The 24277-nt window shown below is 43.7% G+C and overlaps 2 protein-coding genes across 2 annotated transcripts in view; both read right to left on the bottom strand.

Moving 5' to 3' along the window:
- Window positions 1-342: 342 nt before the first annotated feature.
- Window positions 343-24277, bottom strand: part of LOC139376583 (protocadherin-15-like) — a 185551-nt gene continuing 161616 nt past the window's right edge. Inside the window, exons 34-38 of the mRNA XM_071119336.1 lie at window positions 4472-4493; window positions 3974-4012; window positions 3749-3822; window positions 2201-2330; window positions 343-2019 (exon numbers count right to left, since the gene is read on the bottom strand). Coding sequence (XP_070975437.1) covers window positions 343-2019; window positions 2201-2330; window positions 3749-3822; window positions 3974-4012; window positions 4472-4493 — 1942 coding nt within the window. The remainder of the gene's footprint in view (window positions 2020-2200; window positions 2331-3748; window positions 3823-3973; window positions 4013-4471; window positions 4494-24277) is intronic.
- On the bottom strand, window positions 16337-22698 carry LOC139376471 (protocadherin-15-like). The gene is made up of 2 exons (XM_071119094.1): window positions 22604-22698; window positions 16337-17933 (listed from the first exon to the last, which is right to left on the bottom strand). The coding sequence occupies exons 1-2, from the start codon at window positions 22696-22698 to the stop codon at window positions 16421-16423; spliced, it is 1608 nt and encodes a 535-aa protein (XP_070975195.1). The 3' UTR covers window positions 16337-16420.

Below are 24277 nucleotides of genomic sequence, written 5' to 3' on the forward strand. Positions count from 1 at the left end.
GAATTAACCACAATCTGTTATGCTTCTTGACACAGACAGATGAGAAGCAATCATTAACCATTTACTACAGAGCCCTAAGAGCTTTAGAAGGAAGAATACGATTATCCCACCAAAGGACAATGCTTTCAGTATTCATGAAAGCAATGTAGAAAAGGCAGCAGCAGCGGCAGCTAGAGATTGGACCAAAAAGAGAACAAAGCAAGGAAGGGCATGCATTTTAGACTCTCTGTAATTTAAAAGCTTCCTAAAATGGCTTATATGACAATAATAAATTCCACTCAGATAATTGCACACGCAATCCAAGGCATTCAGTGATCTTACTTAATGGGATCGGAATTCACTTTAAGATGTTACGGCTTCATCAGCATCGGAATCAGCTGGGTTGTCATCTTCCGATTCCCCGTCTTCCTCCTCCTCTTCCTCTGTGCTCTGCTTCAAGCCTTTTCCATAAATGCCGCTGGACGGTCTCTTCATCGTGGCTTCCTCCTCCTCGTCCTCGGTGACAGGGGAATGGTCATCGGAGGTGTCCATCATGCCACCGCTGACCTCTGTAGAGTAGGACACGGCGGTCGGTCCTCGTCCATTTCCTGTTGAGGCCGTTGTCCGACTCCCACTGGACTTCCTGGACGACGACCCTTCACTATGCTCCTCTGGTGATTCTTCGCTCTCAGCCTCCACTTCCTCCTCCCCCGAAGACTCCTCCTCTTCCTCGCTCTCCTCATCGATGGTGTCCTCGGACCCTAGAGTGTGGGAGGAGGACCTGGATCTAGCGCTTCTTGTCCTGGTAAATCTAGAGCTCCTGGAGCTTGGGTCAGAGACACTTCCACTGTTGTCAGAGGATGCTCTCCTACTGGCTCTGCTACTGCGGCTCTGTGACCTGTCTGTGCCACCGCCACGGTCTCTGTCACTGCTCTGGCTGGTGACCACAGAGGATCTTCTACTGGATGGTGGCCTGGGTGAGGACTTCTGAGTCCCTGGTGCTGTGTCCTCAGTTTCTGCAGATGTCACACTCCTCTTGTTGTCCTCAGTCTCTGATCCCGAATCGGTCTCTTTCTCTGTGTCTGAGTCTCTCTCTGTCTGGGACTCCTCCTCTGTTTCCAAATCCTTCTCTGTGTCTGAGTCCCCATCTGAGTCTCGCTCTGACATCCTTTCCTCCTCCTCAGAATCTCCCTGGCACTCCTCCTGCTCCTCGTCTGAATCTACAGCCCTCCCCTGGTCATCCTCTCCACCTAAGTCTCCTCCAGGGTAGCCCGCGGTACCCAGTGTGGAGGATGAAGCAGCACTGCTCCTACTACTCCTGTCGGAGTAGGCCTCTTTACTAATGCTTTCTGCCTCAGAGCTGCTGCCCTCCTCTTGCTCACTAATGTCCCAAGCCAGGGAGGCCTGCCACCTCCTCCTCTCCTCCCTCTTAGTGTCATTGGAGCTTTGGGACCCAGACCCAGACATCCTCTGCTCAGCTAGAGAGCTCACACTGAGGATTTCAATAGGGGATATCCTCCGCTCTTGAAGCCTGCTGGAGATGTTTATACGGCTCAGCGCTTTCCCCAACTGCTGTTTGACCGAGGGCTTGGCTTCATCCGAAGCCTGGAAGTAGCTCCCATCTATGACCATGCCACTGTCCCTGATCGACATGCTGTCGGAGCGGTAGGCCTTAGTTAGTGTCAGGAAGTCCCCAACATCTCCTCCGTCCCTCCGATCCTTGGAGGAGAACTTCATGGGGAATATCCTGGCTTTGTTCCATGGGGGGTGGAGCGAGGGGGGGTTACCAGGTTCCTTGCTAACCGAGACAGGGAACTTGCAGAGTTTCATGACTGCCTTTAGTTTCTGAATGACCGTGGAGGAGTGGTGGGGCTTGGAGTCTGATGCAGCAGTGCCCTCTTCTGGCGGTGGCCGGTCCTGCTCTGTTCTAGAATAGGGGGGCTGCTGGTCTCTAAAGGCCTGTCTGGGGGGGCCACTGGGTGGGCCGTGAAGGGGTCCTTTGCCTTGCATAGGGGGCCTCCTCCCACCCCGCATTGCCACCTGTTACAGTCACATCAGCCCAAGCTACCATTAAAGACACTGTTAACCATTACTGAGCCAATCAACACGCAGTGTTTCCTCCAGGCACATAGTGTACTTTCCATTGAATTCAAAGTTGCATCATTTTGTATCATACATGTAGCTATTGAACAACGTAACAGTTGTAGATAAAATCAGCTACCTCTCCCTCCGACTCCTGCGGGCTGTAGTAATAGCTCCCATCGTCGTCCACGATCACCTCTCCGTACTCATCATACAGGCCTGTCGGCGATATCAACTTCCTGCGACTGCCATACTGAGGCAGTTCATACCTGGAGGGGAGATGGAACAGGTTAGTTACACACTGTACTGACACACACACACACACAGACAACACAAACATAGCACACACACGCACGCACTCACTAGCAGCCATCACTACATTTATTCAACCTCATTTCTCAGTAGAATTCTTTTTTTTTTTTTTCAGAAGTGAGTGTAAAACAGAATATGTGAATAAGCCCGGGTCCCCAGTGCCTCCAAACTGTGTATGGATATGAGAGAGAGAGAGAGAGAGAGAGAGATAGACACGGCAAAGGAGCCTCTTTATTTAGGCGAAGGCCTCCTTATGGGATTTTACAGTCATTACCCCAAGGCAGTGTTTTCTTTTCTTCTTTCTTTGCGTCTTTGTTCAGCTGATCTTTAGTGCCAGAGGGGGGCAGACAAGGCGTACCATAAGGTCCAGGGCCCACTCACTACAGAGCGTAGAAGTAAGGTCACCATGCGCCCAGATTAAAGGCTTTTAGTGCTCCCAGGGAGAGCACTAAAATAGAAACAGACCATGAGTTTAACAGGGCGCACTCTGCCATCACTGGATGGACCAACAGTACATGGTGTCAGTAATGGTTAAATAGCTCAAGCCTCCAGCCAGAAGACTATTACCCCACATCTCAACCCCACGGGAGCCACACTCTAATTGTATTAATGGCGGTCGGTGGGACGGGAAACATGAGCATTTTGAGAGAGAGGCTACATAGCAGAGAGAAAAATAACACCCGGTGTGGCTGGAATGAGAGCCCGGACGTTGTAATTAAAAGTTGAACATCTGCGTAGAGAGAGACGAAAGAGACTCGGAGGCAGGGAAAGGTAAATGTACTGTATCTGCTGCTGCAGTGTCTGTAGAACCAAATCTTTCATCCTCTAAAACTAATCGCCCTCTCACTTTGGTGCTGCAAGGGAGAAAGTCTTAAGAGCCTAATTCCGTGCACAACATTCAATCTTAATCCACGCTCCTTTCTGCTCTGTTGTAAGACACCACATGGATGGTGCTCATTGGAACAGGTTAGGTGAGTGATTAGACTCGCTAATTATGGAATTCATCGCAGGTGGCAACAAATGACAATATGAGCCGTTTCGTCTGAAGCCATCGTTATGTATTCCGACCTGTATGCTCCACTTCAAGGCTGTTCGAAAAACTAATTCTGATGTTTCAGCGGGAGGGGAGGCAGTTTGGAGGCCTGTCGTGACGAGAGCCGTTTGGTATTGAACACTGAAGGAGTCTCTGGACTCTGCAGACTGACTGAGCTTCCCTGGTGGGAGGCAAGCTGTCGGCCCTTGTGCACACGCAGGATCAGAAAGGCCTCAGTAACACAAACACGCACATGCATGCACACAAACACACTACACACACACTGTGCACTGACACACTGTGCACACACACACACTCTCTCTCTCTCTCTCTCTCTCTTACCCGTGGTCATAATTATAATAATCCTGGGTGTAATAGTCCTGGCCTGGGTCGATGCCAGACTCCATGGAGAGCTCCTGTCGTGGATAAAACAAAGCATTACTCAAAGACAATGAAGTTGAAGGAAAACATGAGAAGGCCAACAAATAGGCCTCTGTGCTTTATTAAAGACAAATATTTCACTACTTAGCCGAAGCCCAAAGGGGGGAAAGAGATTGTGTTCTGTACCTCTGGTCTCAGAAAAGAGGGCCTAAGCAACTGTTGTTGCTGCCAGAGAGAGCGCAAAAGACAGAGGAGGAAAATACAGAAACAAGACGGAGAGAGAGAAATATACAGTTTCATTAAAGAGATTGTGGTTCAACGTAAATATGGATGGGGAAGGGGTAGCAAGCAAGGTCAGAGGGAGTTTGACGGGAAATAGAGATAAAAAAAACAGCCTGTGTCAGTGAAGTATAATAAGAGAATTTCATAACCAAAACCCAAGGTATATAATACCAAGGGATGACAGCTTCCACCATCTGCAGAACTTTTCCAATATCTGTTCATCACATCGCCTCCCCCAAATATAAGGCAGGCGGCGCATTGGAAGTTTAATTCCCCCATTCCGATTTTGTCATTCTATCAAGGCGGTGTCTATAGATAACATTATGTTAAATAAACTGACAAGTAGGACGACCATTCAAAAGCAGCCATGTCAATTTTAGGCGAGTGGAAACGCCAACGTACCTCATGATGTCCGTACCCACGCCTGTAAGGGAAGAAACATTGTGGAAATCAGTAAACAAGATTGTCAAGATAACGATTGCTTGAGCTTTCAGATATGAACATTGTTTTACTTACTGTAGCTGAATTTGGCTGCTTAAATCAAACGCCGAGAGTGGTCTCCCTTCACACATTTTTCAGTTTCAAGTGGGTAAGAATTGTAAAGCATTTGTTCATTTCCTTTGGAAGGCAATAATCTGAAACATTCTTCAGTTCTCTTAAATCTATTCTACCCCTGTCCCTTAACCAGAGAGAGAGAGCGAGAGCGAGAAAGGAGAGAGAGACCAAAAGCCAACAGAAAAATAAGGTGTGTGAATTTCAAGACTTTCATAACTTTTAAAATTGCATTTTCTAGTATGATATATAGCCATGCCTGGATTTTTTTGTTGTTTTTTTGTAGGGAGTGCTGCTGTTCAGAAAAAAATGGAAGTTGTTGAGAAACGGTTTCTATTGGTTCTACAGACTGATTTGTTTTCTCTTTAATACAGTAGGCATTTGTTTTCCAAACTATGTTTTCCCCTGCAATTAGATAATTTGCGAGAGGCAAACCGAGAGTCGCAACCAAGCATATAAATATAATCCATAGATGACAGTCAGGACTGGCAGCCATTGCTAGTGTACCCATGAGTTTAATAGTCAAATTGCCAAGGTAAGAGGTTACAAAACCCTTCGATGGATTATATGTCTATAGCCACAACGCAACAAGCTGTATATTTGGCGTGCATGCTGCCAAAATTGTGGCCTTCCCGACTGTAGGCATACCAGTAACTTCTAAAATAAAGGTAGCATTTGAGTAAATGAGGGTTGAAAGTATACAGCGCCTTTGGAAAGTATTCCGACCCCTTGACTTTTTCTACATTTTGTTACGTTACAACCTTATTATAAAATGTATTAAATATTTTTTTTCTCATCAATCTACACAACACCCCATAATGACAAAGCGAAAACAGTTGTAGACATTTTTGCTAATTTATTAAAAATAAAAACAGAAATACCTTATTTACATAATTATTCAGACCCTTTGCTATGAGACTCGAAATTGAGCTCAGGTGCATCCTGTTTACATTGATCAACCTTGAGATGTTTCTGCAACTTGATTGGAGTCCATGTGGTAAATTCAATTGATTGGACATGATTTGGAAAGGCACACACCTGTCAATATGAGGTCCCACAGTTGACAGTGCGTGTCAGAGCAAAAACCAAGCCATGAGGCCGAAGGAATTGTCCGTAGAGCTCAGAGACAGGATTGTGTCGAGGCACAGATCTGGGGAAGGCTACCAAAACATATCTGCAGCATTGAAGGTCCCCAAGAACACAGTGGCCTCCATCATTCTTAAATGGAAGAAGTTTGGAACCACCAAGACTCTTCCTAGAGCTGGCAATCTGATCAAACTGAGAAGGGCCTTGGTCAGAGAGGTGACCAAGAACCCGATGGTCACTCTGACAGAGCTCCAGAGTTCCTCTGAGGAGATGGGAGAACCATCTAGAAGGACAACCATATCTGCAACACTCCACCAATCAGGCCTTTATGGTAGAGTGGCCAGACGGAAGCCACTCCTCAGTAAAAAGGCACATGACAGCCCACTTGGAGTTTGCCAAAAGGCACCTAAAAGACTCTCAGACCATGAGAAACAACATTCTCTAGTCTGATGAAACCAAGATTGAACTCTTTGGCCTGAATGCCAAGCGTCACGCCAATCACCTGGCCAATATCATCCCTATGGTGAAGCATCCTTGATGAAAACTTGCTTCAGAGTGCTCAGGGCCTCAGGCTGGAGCGAACGTTCACCTTCCAACAGGACAACGACCCTATGCACACACAGCCAAAACAACGCAGGAGTACTTGAGCCCAATCAAACATCTCTGGAGAGACCTGAAAATAGCTGTGCAGTGAAGCTTGAGAGGATCTGCAGAGAAGAAGAGAAACAAATACAGGTGTGCCAAGCCTGTAGCGTCATACCCGAGAAGACTCGAGGCTGTAATCGCTAACAAAGGTGCTTCAACAAAGTAAAGGGTCTGAATACTTAAAAATGTGTAATCAGATTTCAATTTTTAGTACATTTGCAAAAATGTTTAAAAAAAATGTTTTTGCTTTGTAATTATGGGGTACTGTGTGTAGATTGATGAGGGTAAAAAATAAGGCTGTAACGTAACAAAATGTGGAAAAAGACAAGGGGTCTGAATACTTTCTGAATGCACTCTAAAACAATTGGGAAATTAGATTTTTTTTATACTAATACAATTGCTCAGAGAAATATATATTTTTTAAATAATAAGTAATAAAAAGTAATAAAACAATTCAGAAATAAGGTATGGGGTCAAAATTATTAACACGTCTGTATTCAATACCTCACCTTCCGAGGATAATGGCACTGAGCCTTTTTCTAAAATGTTTTATGAGTCAGAGAATACATTGGGACCATTCCACTAGACATAATCCTTCCAGATCCTTGATATCATTCGCCTGCGTCTATTGACTGTCCTCTTCTATTCAAACCACAATGGATTTCCAATGGATGAGACTGAGATGGCCATTGCAGAATGTAGATTTTGTGGCCAATTAATCATTTATTTTAGTGGGCTTTTGATGTGTGCTTGGGGTTATTGTCTAGTTGGAAGATCCACTTGCGTCCATGTTTCAGACTCCTGACAGAGGAAACCAGGTTTTTGGAAAAATATATCCTGGTACTGGGTAAAGTTCATGACGCCGTTGACCTTAACAAAGGCCCCCAGGACCAGTGGAAGCAAAATGGCTCCATAACATCAATGATCCAACAAGATATATATATTACTGTAGGTGTGTTATTTTTCACTCATGCAACTCTCATTTCCGCTCCAAACACAGCACTGGTGTGCTCGGCCATCTGACCAAAGCACTGGTTCCAATCCAAGTGCCAATGCCGTTTAGCTAACTTACATTTGTTGGATGACCTGAAACTAGAGCTCTTAGGCCACACACACACCAGTGTTATGTTTGGAGTTGAAATGAGAATGCATGAGCGGATGATAACCCAATACTTACTGTAAAATATGGTGGTGGACCTTTGATGTTATGGAGCCATTTTGTTTCCACTGGTCCCGGGGGGCCCTTGTTAAGGTCAACGGCATCTCAGCGTTTGAGTTCATATGAAAAGACAGGGAGTCTTCTCATTCACACTTTACACAGACTAGGCTAACGGCAGTCTGTTGACACTACACTAACCATTGACACTACAATAATCATCCAGAGACACTGGACAAAAAGGGAAGCGTTTAATTACACAGAGGATGGGGGAAAAAAAAGGATCGGGAGGAGAGCATCTCCATTCGTCAGCTGAACCACTTTGCGTTCAACACTAGTGATTAGAATTCAGCCCAGGACGCTGATCATCTGAAGCAAATGATTGCAATTGTTCCCTGATGAGAACGTAATGAGGAATCCCAAATGAACATTTCACGGCTAAACAATCATTGGTGACTCTGAGAGAGGAATTACTCAGCCCCACTCCACTGGTGATGTGGTGAGGCGGCTAATGTGCCCCCTGTGTGGTGGAGCTTGTCCAGTAAAAATACCCCTGCTCTTGTGTCGGGCTACAAAGGTCATGTCTCGTCCCCAGAGGAGGGTGTGTGGGACTGGTCCGAGTAGTGGATGCCTATGCTCCTTGGTCTAGGCCTGGATGTCATCACTGGCATTGTTGATAAGCAGTTTGTGGTAATGGGTGGGAAAATAAGCCTCGCTAGTCAAGCTTATCATGGGTCACAATCAGGGTTAACACTCCCAAAGACACAGTACTTCATTAAGTGACTCTGGCGGAAATCAGAGTCAAAGTGTATACAGTACATATAGAGTATGTACTATACATCTGTGATTGTGGAATACATCTGTAAAGTGTCCGGGTTGTCAGAAATGAGATTGTATAAACGTGTTAGCGCGATACTGTGAAACATTGTGGATGCTTACTTTGATCTCAGCACTAAATCTAGTGTCTTGACTTCATAGTGTGACTCGCCTGACTTCATAGTGTGACTCGCCTGGCTTTATCTGCCTTCACAGAAAGGCAGTGTCCTAATCCTAGACAGGAAATCATGAATATTTCCCTAGGATTAACAGATTCTGGAGGACAGTGCGTCATCTGAGAGGTGCTACTACCTCCGTCTCCCTGCTGATTATCAACACCTAGTGTAACTAGGAGAAAACAGCCATGAGCACAGCATGAGCTAAGGATGAAAGGGAGGCATGACATGATACAGGGGGATGCTGAGGAATGATGTGTGGAGGAGAGGATACTCTTCCAGGGCAAGTAGTGGAAAGAAATTGGAATAGAGTGAGAAAGGGGTAGAACGAGAGAGGTAGAGAGAGAGGTTATAGAAAGAGAGAGAGGGAGGAAGAGAGAGCAGTGCAAAATCAAGAATCAAGGCTATAGAGAGATGACAGGCCAACCTTGAGTTTCTCTCTGCCAATTAAACTGCTATTTCTTCTACCACTGACTACCTGAGGTCCTACGATCAAACTCACACTGGCAAACAGGACACAACAAGGAGAGCCGCAGCAGTGGATATTGATGAAAGTGAGTGAGAACCACATGTAATGACGCAGGATACAGTCTCCATTAGTTGCCAGCCTAATGAAAAGTGGGATTATGGAGGGAGTCGGAGGGATGTCGGGCTGAATAAATGTGGAAGAGTTACCGCCGGGGTACAGGCGGGAGGTGACAGGAGGCCGACCAGAAACACGATGGATTGGTTAGGTAATTAAAAGCACATGCATCCCAATTTGACAAGCAAGTTGTTCCACCCGCGCTCAGCTAAGATGTGCAGAGACACGGAAAAAGCCAAGTACCATAGAGAGGTACTCAGATCACTGACTGAGTCTCCGTGTCTGTATTTCATTCCACTGGCTGGCTTGTCTCCTCTTCAGATGAATAGTGATTCCTCTAGTGCTTTAGTTCTAGTAGGCTGGCCTTGCCTCTCTGTGTGAGACAGACTATCTTTCCAAAAGTATACTTGAATCCCATTCAATGAAACTGGTGGGTTTGTATTACACATTGTGTATAACACCACTATTGAAATAGAGAGTGTACACCTAACACGAGTGACAAATAGAAATGATTCTACAAGTCAAGACATGGCAGCCCCTCGCACCTCAATCACTATCAAAGAGCAGAGCAGAGAACTCAAAGTTTCCCTCTGATTTCATACATGGTGTAACTTTATTTGAAAGTCATTTACATAACGCAGTAGACTTCAAACCTGCAGAGTGTGTCTGCGCGTGTGTCTGTGTGTATGTGTGTGTGACTGCATGAGGGAAGATCTAGGCTAGTCAAGAAGATGTAGAAGAAGAAAGGAGAAATGAGAGAGAGAGAGAGAGAGAGAACATGTGGCGGGCGAGCAAAGCTTTATAGAACACATATACAGTGCATTCTGAAAGTATTCAGACCCCTTGACTTTTCCACATTGTGTTACGTTACAGCCTTAAATAAATACATCTATTAAATAAAAATAAAAATCAGAAACAACTTATTTACATCAGTATTCAGACCCTTTGCTATGAGACTCGAATTTGAGCTCAGGTGCATCCTGTTTCCATTGTTCATCCTTGATGTTTCTGCAACTTGATTGGAATCCGCATGTGGTCAATTCAATTGATTGGACATGATTTCGAAAAGGCACACACCTGTCAATGTAAGGTCCCACATTTGTCAGTGCATGTCAGAGCAAAAAACAAGCCATGAGTTCGAAGGAATTGTCTGTAGAGCTCAGAGACAGGATTGTGTCAAGGCACAGATCTGGGGGAAGGGTACCAAAAAAGTTCTGCAGCATTGAATGTTCCCAAGACCATAGTGGCCTCCATCATTCTTAAATGGAAGAAGTTTGGAACTATCAAGTCTTTTCCTAGAGCTGGCCGCCTGGCTAAACTGCGCATTTGGGGGAGAAGGGCATTGGTCAGGGAGGTGACCAAGAACCCGATGGTCACCCTGACAGAGCTCCAGAGTTCCTCTGTGGATATGGAAATACCAGCCAGAAGGACAACCATCTCTGCAGCACTCCACCAATCAGGCCTTTATGGTAGAGTGGCCAGACGGAAGCCACTCCTCAGTAAAAGGCACATGACAGCCCACTTGGCGTTTGCCAAAAGGCCCCTAAAGGACTCTCAGACCATGAGAAACAAGATTCTCTGGTCTGATGAAACCAAGATTGAACTCTTTGGCCTGAATGCCAAGAGTCACATCCGGAGGAAACCTGCCTCCATCCCTACGGTGAAGCATAGTGGTGGCAGCATCATGCTGTTTTTCAGCGGCAGGGACTGGGAGACCCCTCAGGATCGAGGGAAAGATTAAAGGAGCAAATTACAGAGATCCTTGAAGAAAACCTGCTTCAGAGCGCTCAGGACCCCAGACTGGGGCAAAGGTCCACCTTCCAACAGGACAATGACCCTAAGCACACATTTAAGACAACTTAGCAGTGGCTTCGGGACAAGTCTCTGAATGTCCTTGAGTGGCCCAGCCAGAGCCCAGACTTGAACCTGATCTAACATCTCTGGAGAGACCTGAAAATAGCTGTGCAGAAACACTCCCCAATCCAACCTGACAGAGCTTGAGAGGATCTGCAGAGAAGAACTGGAGAAACTTCACAAATACAGGTCTGCCAAGCTTGTAGCGTCTTATCCAAAAACACTCAAGACTGAAATTGCTTCCAAAGGTACATCAACAAAGTACTGAGTAAAGGGTCTGAATACTTATGTAAATGTAATTTTTCAGTTTTGTATTTTGAATATATTTGCAACAAAATCTGAACCTGTTTTTGCTTTGTCATTATGGGGTATTGTGTGTAGATTTATGAGGAAAATGGAATCCATTTTAGAATATGCCTGTAATGTAACAAAATGTGGAAAAAGTCAAGGGGTCTGAATACTTTCTGAATGCACTGTAGTTACCAAAATTGGTTTGGTGAAAGTTCCCAGAACATTCATTAGGTCGCTGCAAATGTTTTCATAACACAAAAACTGTTCAGTCAGGCTTATGATTATAGAATGTTTGTATAAAACATTTGCCTGATGTTGCAAGAACGTTCCTAGAAAACATTGAATCTGTTTTTCAAAGGTTCCCAGAATGTTTCATTAGGTTGTGGGAACAGTCTGGAGAGAACATTGTGGGGACATAAAAGATGATATGTTTCCAAAACACAAAAACTGTCCAGTTGTGTTGATGATAATACAAATTGTATTTTAGGGTACAAAAAACATTCACCAGATGCTGCAAGAACATTCCTAGAACACATTTTGTCGGTCCTTTAAAGGCTCTCAGAATGTTTCATGAGGTTGTGGGAACAGTCTGGTGGGAAAATTGATGGGACATCACAAAAGATATGTTCCCAAAACACAAAAACTTAATGATCTGGCTGCAGAGTTGAAGATTGCAGGTCCAATCCCACACTTTCATAAACCACATTTCTTTAAAAAAAAAAAAAATGAAAAGAAATCTGTGAAATTGAGGCTCATATATAATCTACGAAACGAGAGGATGTGTTTATTTCACCCAGATGTATAAATCCAGTAGGAAATGCAGAATTTAGCCTAACTGTAAAAAATCAAATGTGTAAAAATTGAATGTTCAACTTTTTTTTTAAAACGCACCTGATACAATTCCTACTTTGAGACGCTTGACATGGTCCCCCATGTCTTATTTTTCATGATCTGAAAAGCAGAAGTGATCCGAGATCAGCACTCATTCTTGGATACCTTGTAAATATGGGCCCAGAAGTATGCAGCACATAAAGAGGATTGGTGAAGTAATGGTGAACAACCCAGTGACCAGTATATCCCTGGGTTAGTTACGTCTAATAATGCAAAAAAGGAATTTCATTCCTGATTAAACTGAGAGCTTCCCTGGTGATGCAGAGAATAAAAAACCTGGCTTGGGAACCAAACATTTCAGGTTCAAACCCCACATGTGCTGACTTTCAACATATAAAGTGTAAAAAATATGGTTGTGTTTTTATGATTAATTGTGATAGGGGGCAGCATTTTCACTTTTGGATAAATAGCATCATGCCAAGAATATAAGATATGCATATCATTAGTGATTTGGATAGAAAACACTCTGAAGTTTCAAAAACTGTTTGAATCATGTATGTGAGTATAACAGAACTTATGTAGCAGGCAAAACCTCGAGGACTAACCATTCAGAAAACAAAACAAATTGAGGTCACTGTCTGTTCAGTGAGTTCTCATTGGGAAACGATATTTCTTAGGCACTTGTTTGGAGTTCCTACCGCTTCCACTGGATGTCACCAGTCTTTGGAATTTGGTTGAGGTTATTCCTTTGTGCAATGAAGAAGTACGGCCATCTTGGAACTGGGTAACGTTATGTGTACTGTTGAGAGTTGTATAAGACTTGAAAAGAAGCGTTGGTTTGTGATCCTCCTGTAAACAGATAGACCTGTCTTAAATTTGATCAATTATTAACGTTTAAAAATACCTAAAGTTGTATTACAAAAGTAGTTTGAAATGTTTTGGCAAAGTTTACAGGTAACTTTTGAGATATTTTGTAGTGACGTTGCGCAAATTGGAAGCTGTTATTTTCTGGATCAAACGCGCCAAATAAATGGACATTTTGGATATACAGTGCCTTGCGAAAGTATTCGGCCCCCTTGAACTTTGTGACCTTTTGCCACATTTCAGGCTTCAAACATAAAGATATAAAACTGTATTTTTTTGTGAAGAATCAACAACAAGTGGGACACAATCATGAAGTGGAACGACATTTATTGGAAATTTCAAACTTTTTTAACAAATCAAAAACTGAAAAATTGGGCGTGCAAAATTATTCAGCCCCCTTAAGTTAATACTTTGTAGCGCCACCTTTTGCTGCGATTACAGCTGTAAGTCGCTTGGGGTATGTCTCTATCAGTTTTGCACATCGAGAGACTGACATTTTTTCCCATTCCTCCTTGAAAAACAGCACGAGCTCAGTGAGGTTGGATGGAGAGCATTTGTGAACAGCAGTTTTCAGTTCTTTCCACAGATTCTCGATTGGATTCAGGTCTGGACTTTGACTTGGCCATTCTAACACCTGGATATGTTTATTTTTGAACCATTCCATTGTAGATTTTGCTTTATGTTTTGGATCATTGTCTTGTTGGAAGACAAATCTCCGTCCCAGTCTCAGGTCTTTTGCAGACTCCATCAGGTTTTCTTCCAGAATGGTCCTGTATTTGGCTCCATCCATCTTCCCATCAATTTTAACCATCTTCCCTGTCCCTGCTGAAGAAAAGCAGGCCCAAACCATGATGCTGCCACCACCATGTTTGACAGTGGGGATGGTGTGTTCAGCTGTGTTGCTTTTACGCCAAACATAACGTTTTGCATTGTTGCCAAAAAGTTCAATTTTGGTTTCATCTGACCAGAGCACCTTCTTCCACATGTTTGGTGTGTCTCCCAGGTGGCTTGTGGCAAACTTTAAACTACACTTTTTATGGATATCTTTAAGAAATGGCTTTCTTCTTGCCACTCTTCCATAAAGGCCAGATTTGTGCAATATACGACTGATTGTTGTCCTATGGACAGAGTCTCCCACCTCAGTTGTAGATCTCTGCAGTTCATCCAGAGTGATCATGGGCCTCTTGGCTGCATCTCTGATCAGTCTTCTCCTTGTATGAGCTGAAAGTTTAGAGGGACGGCCAAGTCTTGGTAGATTTGCAGTGGTCTGATACTCCTTCCATTTCAATATTATCGCTTGCACAGTGCTCCTTGGGATGTTTAAAGCTTTGGAAATCTTTTTGTATCCAAATCCGGCTTTAAACTTCTTCACAACAGTATCTCGGACCTGCCTGGTGTGTTCCTTGTTCTTCATGATGCTCTCTGCGCTTTTAACGGACCTCTGAGACTATCACAGTGTAGGTGCATTTATACGGAGACTTGATTACACACAGGTCGATTGTATTTATCATCATTAGTCATTTAGGTCAACATTGGATCATTCAGCGATCCTCACTGAACTTCTGGAGAGAGTTTGCTGCACTGAAAGTAAAGGGGCTGAATAATTTTGCACGCCCAATTTTTCAGTTTTTGATTTGTTAAAAAAGTTTGAAATATCCAATAAATGTCGTTCCACTTCATGATTGTGTCCCACTTGTTGTTGATTCTTCACAAAAAACATACAGTTTTGTATCTTTATGTTTGAAGCCTGAAATGTGGCAAAAGGTCGCAAAGTTAAAGGGGGCCGAATACTTTCGCAAGGCACTGTATATCGACGGAATTAATCGGAAAAAAAAGACCATTTGTGATGTTTATGGGACATATTGAAGTGCCAACAAAAGAAGCTAGTCAAAGGTAAGGCATGATTTATATTTTATTTCTGCGTTTTGTGTGGAATTTGAATTTTATAGCATTGTTTTATTATTTGGGGCTCTGCATTTTTCCTGGCAATTGGCCAGGTGAGACATTTGCATCCTGCCTATCCCAGAGAGGTTAAATACTGTTCAAATGTCCTATAAATGTCTCTATATCACATACAATACAGTCCCTTAAATCGACTCGTCATTAAATCTGGAGAGAAACATAGCGGGAATGTATTCAAATCTGTTTTAAGGAGCTACAAATTTGCAAGCTGAGAACGTTGTGGTAATATTAGGTCAAACTTAAAAATAAATTACCTCCAAGACAAGGTAGAATGTATATTGCAGGAACATCAATGGAATATTATGTTAAACCTAAAACAAATAGGCTATGAACGTGATAAAAATGGACATATTTGGAAATTGTGGAACATTGTGCAACAGTGTGGGAATGTTCTGTGCAACCTATGTGAATATCACAAGAATATTCTTACAACATTCCAGACAACTCCCATAACTTGATAAAATATTATGGGAACCATTAAAGAACTTAGACCAGGTTTTCTGTCAACATTCTTACAACATTAGAGGAATGTCCTGTGCAACCTAACTTAAACATTATCTGAATGTCAGCACAACTGGACAGTCTTTGTGTCTTGACGAAACATTCTGGGAACCTTTTAAAGATCAGATGAAATGTGTTCTGGGAACGTTCTTGCAACATCAGGTGAATGTTTTTTTGCACCCTAAAATAAACATTGTACAATCATCCACACAAATGGACAGTTTTTTGTGTTTTGGGAACATATCTTTTGTGGTGTCACCACAATGTTCCTACCAGACCTTTACCACAACCTAATGAAACATTCTGGGAACCTTAAAATAATCAATTAAATGTGTTCTGGGAAAACATTACTGATAGATTGTGTTACTACATTACCTGGAAACCTAATGAGAACTTTTGGGGAATGTTCTGTGGTGGTTGTTGCAGATGTTAAGCACAATATTATAGTGAATGTTAGGAGAACATTCTAAGGATATTTCATTTACAACATAAAATAAGAAGAATACTTTGTTATCATCCTAACATTAGATAAAACCCTAACTAGAACTTATTGGGAATCTTAGCTAATGTTCTGGGAATGTTTTGCTGGGGTGTGGCTTCAAGGTAATCCAATGCACTGGAGCACTTTCGTTATATATCTTTCAGGTTGGGAAAATTGGGAAAATTCTCATTTTGGGATTTTGACCATGAGACTCAAAATGGTTAAAATGACTTGAGTGCAATGAATATGATTTTTCCTTTTTATGAGACTGATGGGTAGAATTCTCTAGACTCTTTAATCTTTAGGTGACCATAGAATTAAACAATTATAGGCTAACTATAGGCTAAACAACAAAACATCACTAACAATACGTATATCAATAAATAAATATTGATGTCTGATCGAGAACAACTCCCTTGAAAAAAATACATAGATGACACACAAACAAAGAAAGAACACAAATGAAAACAAAGATAAAGAATGGAATTTCAAAATTAACAAACAAATGAAGAAACAGTCAATGAAGAAAGAAAGAGAGAGAAGAAAGAGAGAGTCACATTGCAGTAGACTGAGAGGGGAAGCGTTTCTCCAGCTCTTCCACTATAGAGTTCATGTTAACGTTTGGTTGGACCTGCACCTGATGTGGCTGTTCTGCAACCAGAGCCTCTGCCTGTACCTCTGGTATGGTGGGGGCTACAATCTCTGCAGTGTCTAGTATGCCATTTAAAGAGTCCATGGAATCCACAGACCCTCGTGGCCTCCGTGGAAGCATCTGTTTTTTGTCTATTTGACTGTACATATTAGCGACAGATTTCTCGATGTCGGCGATGTTCTGTATGTTCTTCAGGATCCCCTTCAACTCCTTCCTGGGGGGCTGGGGATCGGTGGGGAGGGGCGGCGGGGGAGGGCGCAGGGACACGGGTCTCAGGGTGGTCACAGCGGGCAGGGGGGGGAGCACAAACGTAGATGGACGATTGAGGGAAGGGGACAGAGGAGGAGGGAGAGGCGGAGGAGGGGGCGGGGCAGGGTTTTTGCCGTAGTTAAGTGGGGGGGACGGATGGGAGGTGGGAGGAGGAGGCGTAGAGGGGGGAAGAGGGGAGTTGGGTGGGGGTGGAGGGGGCACGTCAGGGGGGTCAGGGATGACCTCCAGGTTGACCTCGTAGGGTTCGGCGGAGGCTGAGTTGTAGCTGGAGAAGCTGGAGCTGAACCTGCGCCGGACAGGTGGAGTGGGCTTGTGGGTGGGGGGTGGAGTTCCATCACTCTGTGTGATAATGATGCAGGGTGGGCCTTCTCTGTCTTGGCCCAGGTGGCGTTCCTCTCTACCCAGGATGGAGCTCACAGAGTGGCGGTGGCGCTGCGGGCTGTCGCTACCCAGGATGGAGCCCAGAGACTGTCGGTCCTCTCTGGCCCGGTGCTGGGGGCTGTCGAACCCCAACCCCATCAGGAAGTCTGGAGAGAGAGACCCCCGGGAGTCCCGACTCTGCCTCTGCTTCATCTCCCTCATGGCCTGCTGCTCAAACTGCCTGGCCTGCTCCTTCACCGACAGGGGCTTGGGCTCCATGTAGGTGCCGCGCCCCAGGTTTCCCCAGTCCAGGCCGTCCAGCATGTCCTTACTGTCCTTCAGCTCAGTCTTCAGAATCTCCAGCTCCCATTGTACCGGGTCCATCACCACCTGTCTCCTCAGAGCATCATACATCTCCTTCCTGTGGAGTCTGGAAGGTAGGGTCCAGGAGTGGCCCGAGCCACCAGAGTTGAATCTCAGGAAGGAGTGTCTCAGGCCTCGAGGGGCCTGAGGAGGGGAGTAGGCCCCCAGGAGGTCAATCCTCCTCTCGTGCTTCCCCAGGGTCTCTGGGCTGCTGAGCGTGCCCGTGCCTTCGTCAAACAGGGGGTTCTTGGTGGTTAGGGGGTTCTCGTCCGAGAATAATGTGATGTTGCTCTCGGACTTGGGCATATTGTTGAGGAGGATCCCATTGGCACTGGACTGCTTGTGGGCAGTGATGGCCCGTGTGGCAAATGTGCTTATGAGCCTCTGGCGGTCACCTTCCTCTAGCACACAACGCTTACTCCTGCTTTCATGGAGACGGCAGAAAAGAAAAATACTTGAAATAAAAGAGGGAGATCAGGTGTGATGAGACAGTCAGAATGAGGGGATGCAAGAGGAAGGTCATCTATGGGATTCTAGCAAGACAAAATAAGGGCTAATTTCCAAAGAAAAAGGTTGTTTATCTGAGGCTACCATTTACACCTTATTGCCACCAAATAACGAAGCCAAATGAGACCACAACTGCCAGACTGGCACAATCTACACTGACCAAAAATATAAATGCAACATGTAAAGTGTTTCATGAGCTGAAACAAAACATCCCAGACATTTTCCATACGCACAAAAAACTTATTTCTCTCAAATCTAGTGCACAATTTTTTTACATCCCTGTTACTGGGCATTTTATCCTTTTGTCAAGATAATCAATCCACCTGACAGGTGTGGCAGATCAAGAATCTGATTAAACAGCATGATCATCACACATACGCACTTTGTGCTGGGGACAATTAAAGCCCACTTTAAAATATGAAGTTCTGTTATAAAATACAATGCCACAGATGTCTCAAGTTGCGGGAACATGTAATGTCCACCAGAGCTGTTGCCAGAGATTTTAATGTACATTTCTCTACCATAAGCCACCTTCAACGTTGTTTTATAGAATTTGGCAGTACGTCCAAACGGCCTCACAACCACCAACCATGTATAACCACGCTAGCATCCAGCTTCTTCACCTGCTGGATCATCAGAAAGAGGGGAGGGGGGGTTGTGGCGGGGGGTGCTGAAGAGTATTTCTGTCCATAATAATGCCCGTTTGTAGGGAAAAACTAATTCTGATTGGCTGGGCCAGGCTCCTATGCCCTCTCAGGCCCACCAATGGCTGTGCCACCTGCCCAGTCATGTGAAATCCATAGATTAGGGCCTAAGGAATTTATTTTAATTGACTGATTTCCTTACATGAACTGTAACTGCAGAATCTTTGAAATTATTGCACGTTGCGTTTATATTTTTGACAGTAACTGACGAGCAAAATATAGGGAATAGTTCACTCTGGGAAACTATCTACAGACAACTGAAGTCGGAAGTTTACATACACCTAGCCAAATACATTTAAACTCAGTTTTTCACAATTGCTGACATTTAATCCTAGTAAAAATTCCCTGTTTTAGGTCAGTTAAGATCACCACTTTATTTTAAGAATGTGAAATGTCAGAATAATAGTAGAGAATGATTTATTTCAGCTTTTATTTCTTTCATCACATTCCCAGTGGGTCAGAAGTTTACACACACTCAATTAGTATTTGGTAGCATTGCCTTTAAATAGTTTAACTTGGGTAAAACATTTCGGGTAGCCTCCCACAAGCTTACCACAATAAGTTGGGTGTAACGGAGTCAGGTTTGTAGGCATCCTTGCTCGCACACGCTATTTCAGTTCGGCCCACACATTTTCTATAGGATTGAGGTCAGGGCTTTGTGATGGCCACTCCAATACCTTGACTTTGTTATCCTTAAGCCATTTTGCCACAACTTTGGAAGTATGCTTGGGGTGATTGCCCATTTGGAAGACCCATTTGTGACCAAGCTTTAACTTCCTGACTGATGTCTTGAGATCAATATATCCACATCATTTTCCTTCCTCATGTTGCCATCTATTTTGTGAAATGCACAAGCTCCTCCTGCAGCAAAGCACCCCCACAACATGATGCTGCCACCCCCGTGCTTCACGGTTGGGATGGTGTTCTTCGGCTTGCAAGCCTCCCCCTTTTTCCTCTAAACATAATGATGGTCATTATGGTCAAACGGTTCTATTTTTATTTCATCAGACCAGAGGACATTTCTCCAAAAAGTATGATCTTTGTCCCCATGTGCAGTTGAAACCGTAGTCTGGCTTTTTTATGGTGGTTTTGGAGCAGTGGGTTCTTCCTTGCTGAGCGGCCTTTCAGGTTATGTCGATATAGGACTTGTTTTACTGTGGATATAGATACTTTTGTACCCATTTCCTCCAGCATCTTCACAAGGTCCTTTGCTGTTGTTCTGGGATTGATTTGCACTTTTCACACCAAAGTACATTCATCTCTAGGAGACAGAATGCGTCTCCTTCCCGTGCGGTATGACAGCTGCGTGGTCTCATCGTGTTTATACTTGCGTACTATTGTTTGTACAGATGAACGTCGTACCTTCAGGCGTTTGGATAATGCTCCCAAGGATGAACCAGGTCTACAATTTTTTTTCCTGAGGTCTTGGCTGATTTCTTTTGATTTTCCCATGATGTCAAGCAAAGAGGCACTGAGTTTGAAGGTAGGCCTTGAAATACATCCACATGTATCTCCAATTGACTCAAATTAAGTCAATTAGACTATCAGAAGCTTCTAGCCATGACATCATTTTCTGGATTTTTCCAAGCTGCTTAAAGGCACAGTCAACTTAGTGTATGTACATTTCTGACACACTGGAATTGTGATACAGTGAATTATAAGTGAAATAATCTGTCTGTAAACAATTGCTGGAAAAATGACTTGTGTCATTCATGCACAAAGTAGATGTGCTAACCAACATGCCAAACCTATAGGTTGTTAACTAGAAATGTGTGGAGTGGTTGAAAAATGAGTTGTAATGACTCCAACCTTAGGGTATGTAAACTTCCGACTTCCAACTGTACAAAACTTAAAAAGGGCCTCCTACATAAATAATAGCCAAAAGACACGAAGCGGAAACTAATACTCTAATAAGCAACTGTACAACTTTCACAGCTCACAGATTTTACCCCCCAGTTACAACCTAGCGATACAACAGAAGTACTCACTTTAGTCTGGAGGCCAAGGAAGGGAAAATGAGGGAATAAGATAGACAGATGAGTATAGCAGGAAATGCAGGGTTAATCAACTAAATGCTATAGGCTGTACAACCAATAATTGCAGACTGAATTATCCGGTGGATGGCTGACCATATCAAAAACAATTTGCCCTGCCATTGCATTGGTTTTGATCGGATAAGGAGGAAGCTTACAACCCAAGAAAACAAAGTGAGCACTGAGGGCAACTTGAGCAGCGTACCACCCTCATAACCCTAGAATCCAGCCTATGCTCCATGTACTCAACAGCCTTAGCGATAAAATGAATTATATTTCACCAAGGCCCATATAAATAGTGGCTGCATTTACTTTAATTATCTTAAATTGACATTCATTTCCCCCTATTTTTCAAAGAGCTACCCAGTCTGGTTGGATTTTCTTTACTGTCCATCTTGAACAGTAAAAAAATCTAAAATAATAAAGATTCCAGATTGTATTCTCCTTGCATATAAAATGATATCATGTTAATGGCAGGGAGCGTGTCTGGAAGGCAGGAAACTGCTGAGCCATGGAACCGTGATAACAGCTCTGCCCCGAATTACACTGAAACGCAGCATGTCTTTAACCTCCCAGATAAACTTAAAACAATGTCTACAGTAGCGCCTGTTTGACCAGGGAACCCAATCATGGCCAGGGAAATTGGTCCGATTCTAAATCAAAAAGAGAATTTGCAAGAACACTACAGGCCAGTCTAGGCCGCTCTGCCGCTCTAGGAGAGGCACACAAAAAATGCCACCATCATATACTCACAAATCTAGAATAGTCCCAGTAAGCATAATTAAGTTTAAAGATACCTAGAATACATATTTTCCAGACGTAGAAGTTAGGTACATGTTAGGTTCTGAAGGAAGGAGAAAATGCATATTTTCTAGACGTAATTTTTGTATTTATTTTCTGGACATTGAAATCCGGTTAATTTTTGGTTCATAAAGAAAGTTGTGTCATTTACAAAGGTCTATTTTTGGACCAAATCAAGGCCGGTCCAGACAGGACCAAATCTGAAATCAAACATAGACGTCTATGATTGGTTCAAGGCCCCCCTCCCCAAAAGAAAGATGCCCAAAAGAGTGGCGCAGCAGTCTAAGGCACTGCATCACAGTGTTAGAGGCATCACTACAGATCCGGGTTCGATCCCGCACATTGGTGTGGCTGGCTTCTGGGTTAAGTGAGTAGTGTGTCAAGAAGCAGTGTGGCTTGGCAGGGCCGTGTTTCGGAGGACGAATGGCTCTCGATCTTAGCCTCTCCCGAGTCTGTACGGGAGTTGCAGCGATGGGAGAAGACTGTAACTACCAATTGGGGAGGAAAAGGGGGAGGGGGCTGAAGCCCCCCCAAAAATTGTGATACAAACTGAAGACCACTGCCACTGATCATGACAATTTAGCCCATGGGGTGAAACTCCTAGACATCAGATGTGAGTAGCCTGATAGTCTATTTTTTGTATGGTGTTTGTTCAAATGTCAGCGCATTTTAAAAAAATGTTTTTATTGGGACCCATTTAGGTTGGGCTATTGAATCAGAGAATTGTGCATCTCGTTGCATTGCACACGTTTTATCTTCAGCCTGTAGGCTACAGCAAAGGCTACATACTATTTCTACCATATTATATATCTGCTACATGATTTGTAAGATAATTTTTTTGACGGAATGTTGATGGAGCGCAGCAGTGATGAGACCAGCCACACATACAGCTGATGAAACTGTGGGTTTGCACAACCAAATCATTTCTGCAACAAACTGTCAGAAAGCATCTCAGGGAAGCTCATCTGCATGCTCGTCATCCTCACCAGGGTCTTGACCTGACTGCATTTCGGGGTCGCCACCGACTTCAGTGGACAAATGCTCACCTTCGATGGCAACTGGTATGCTGGAGTAGTATCCTCTTCACGGACCCCGGTTTCAACTGTACCGGGCAGATGGCAAAGAGCGTGTATGGGGTCATGTGGGAGAGCGGTTTGCTGATGTCAACCTTATGATGTCATTTACAAAATAGCCTCCAATACCGTTCTCAATAAATTGGATGCAGTCCATCACAGTGCCATCCGTTTTGTCACCAAAGCCCCATATACTACCCACCACTGCGACCTGTACGCTCTCGTTGGCTCGCCCTCGCTTCATACTCGTCGCCAAACCCACTGGCTCCAGGTCATCTACAAGACCCTGCTAGGTAAAGTTCCCCCTTATCTCAGCTCGCTGGTCACCATAGCAGCACCCACCTGTAGCACGCGCTCCAGCAGGTATATCTTTGGTCACCCCCAAAACCAATTCCTCTTTGGCCGCCTCTCCTTCCAGTTCTCTGCTGCCAATGACTGGAACGAACTACAAAAATCTCTGAAACTGGAAACACTTATCTCCCTCACTAGCTTTAAGCACTAGCTGTCAGAGCAGCTCACAGAATACTGCACCTGTACATAGCCCATCTATAATTTAGCCCAAACAACTACCCCTTCCCCTACTGTATTTATTTATTTATTTATTTATTTATTTATTTAGCTCCTTTGCACCCCATTATTTCTATTTCTACTTTGCACATTCTTCCACTGCAAATCTACCATTCCAGTGTTTTGCTTGCTATATTGTATTTACTTCGCCACCATGGCCTTTTTGCCTTTACCTCCCTTTATCTCACCTCATTTGTATATATATATATATGTATATAGACTTATTTTTCTATTGTATTATTGACTGTATGTTTGTTTTACTCCATGTGTAACTCTGTGTTGTTGTTCGTGTCGAACTGCTTTGCTTCATCTCGGCCAGGTCGCAGTTGTAAATCAGAACTTGTTCTCAACTTGCCTACCTGGTTAAATAAAGGTGATATATATATTTTTAAATGAACAGCGTGCCCCATGGTAGTAGTGGAGTTAGGTATAAGCTACGGACATAATTGCATTTTATTGATTTTATTCATTGCATTTTAGTGATACAGTGACAAGATCCTGAGGCCCATTGTCGTGCCATTCATCCGCCGCCATCATCAAGTTTCAACATGATAATGAACGGCCCCATGTCACGAGGATCTGTACACAAGTCCTGGAAGCTTCCATGGCCTGTATACTCATCAGACATGTCACCCATTGAGCACGTAAGGGATGCTCTGGATCAACGTGTATGACAGCGTGTTCCAGTTCACGACAATATCCAGCAACTTTGCACAGCCATTGAAGAGGAGCGAGAAAACATTCCACAGGCCACAATCAATCGCCTGATCAACTCTATGAGTAGGAGATGTGTCGCGCTGTATGAGGCAAATGGTGGTCACACCAGATACTGACTGGTTTTCTGATCCACACCCCTACTTTTTTTAAGGTCTTTGTGACCAACAAATGCATATCTGTATCCCTGTCACGTGAAATCCATAGATTAGGGCCTATTGAATTTATTGAAAATGACTGATTTCCTTATATGAACTGTAACTTAGTAAAATCTTTGAAATTGTTGCATTAGAAATTCCACAGTGTATGTTGTTGGAGGTGGTCAGTTTAGCTTGGAAAATGCCTCCCTTGTCAATCTTCCGCCAT

Source organism: Oncorhynchus clarkii, chromosome 20 (genome assembly GCF_045791955.1).
Source record: "Oncorhynchus clarkii lewisi isolate Uvic-CL-2024 chromosome 20, UVic_Ocla_1.0, whole genome shotgun sequence".
In the NCBI taxonomy this organism is placed as follows: Eukaryota; Metazoa; Chordata; class Actinopteri; order Salmoniformes; family Salmonidae; genus Oncorhynchus; species Oncorhynchus clarkii.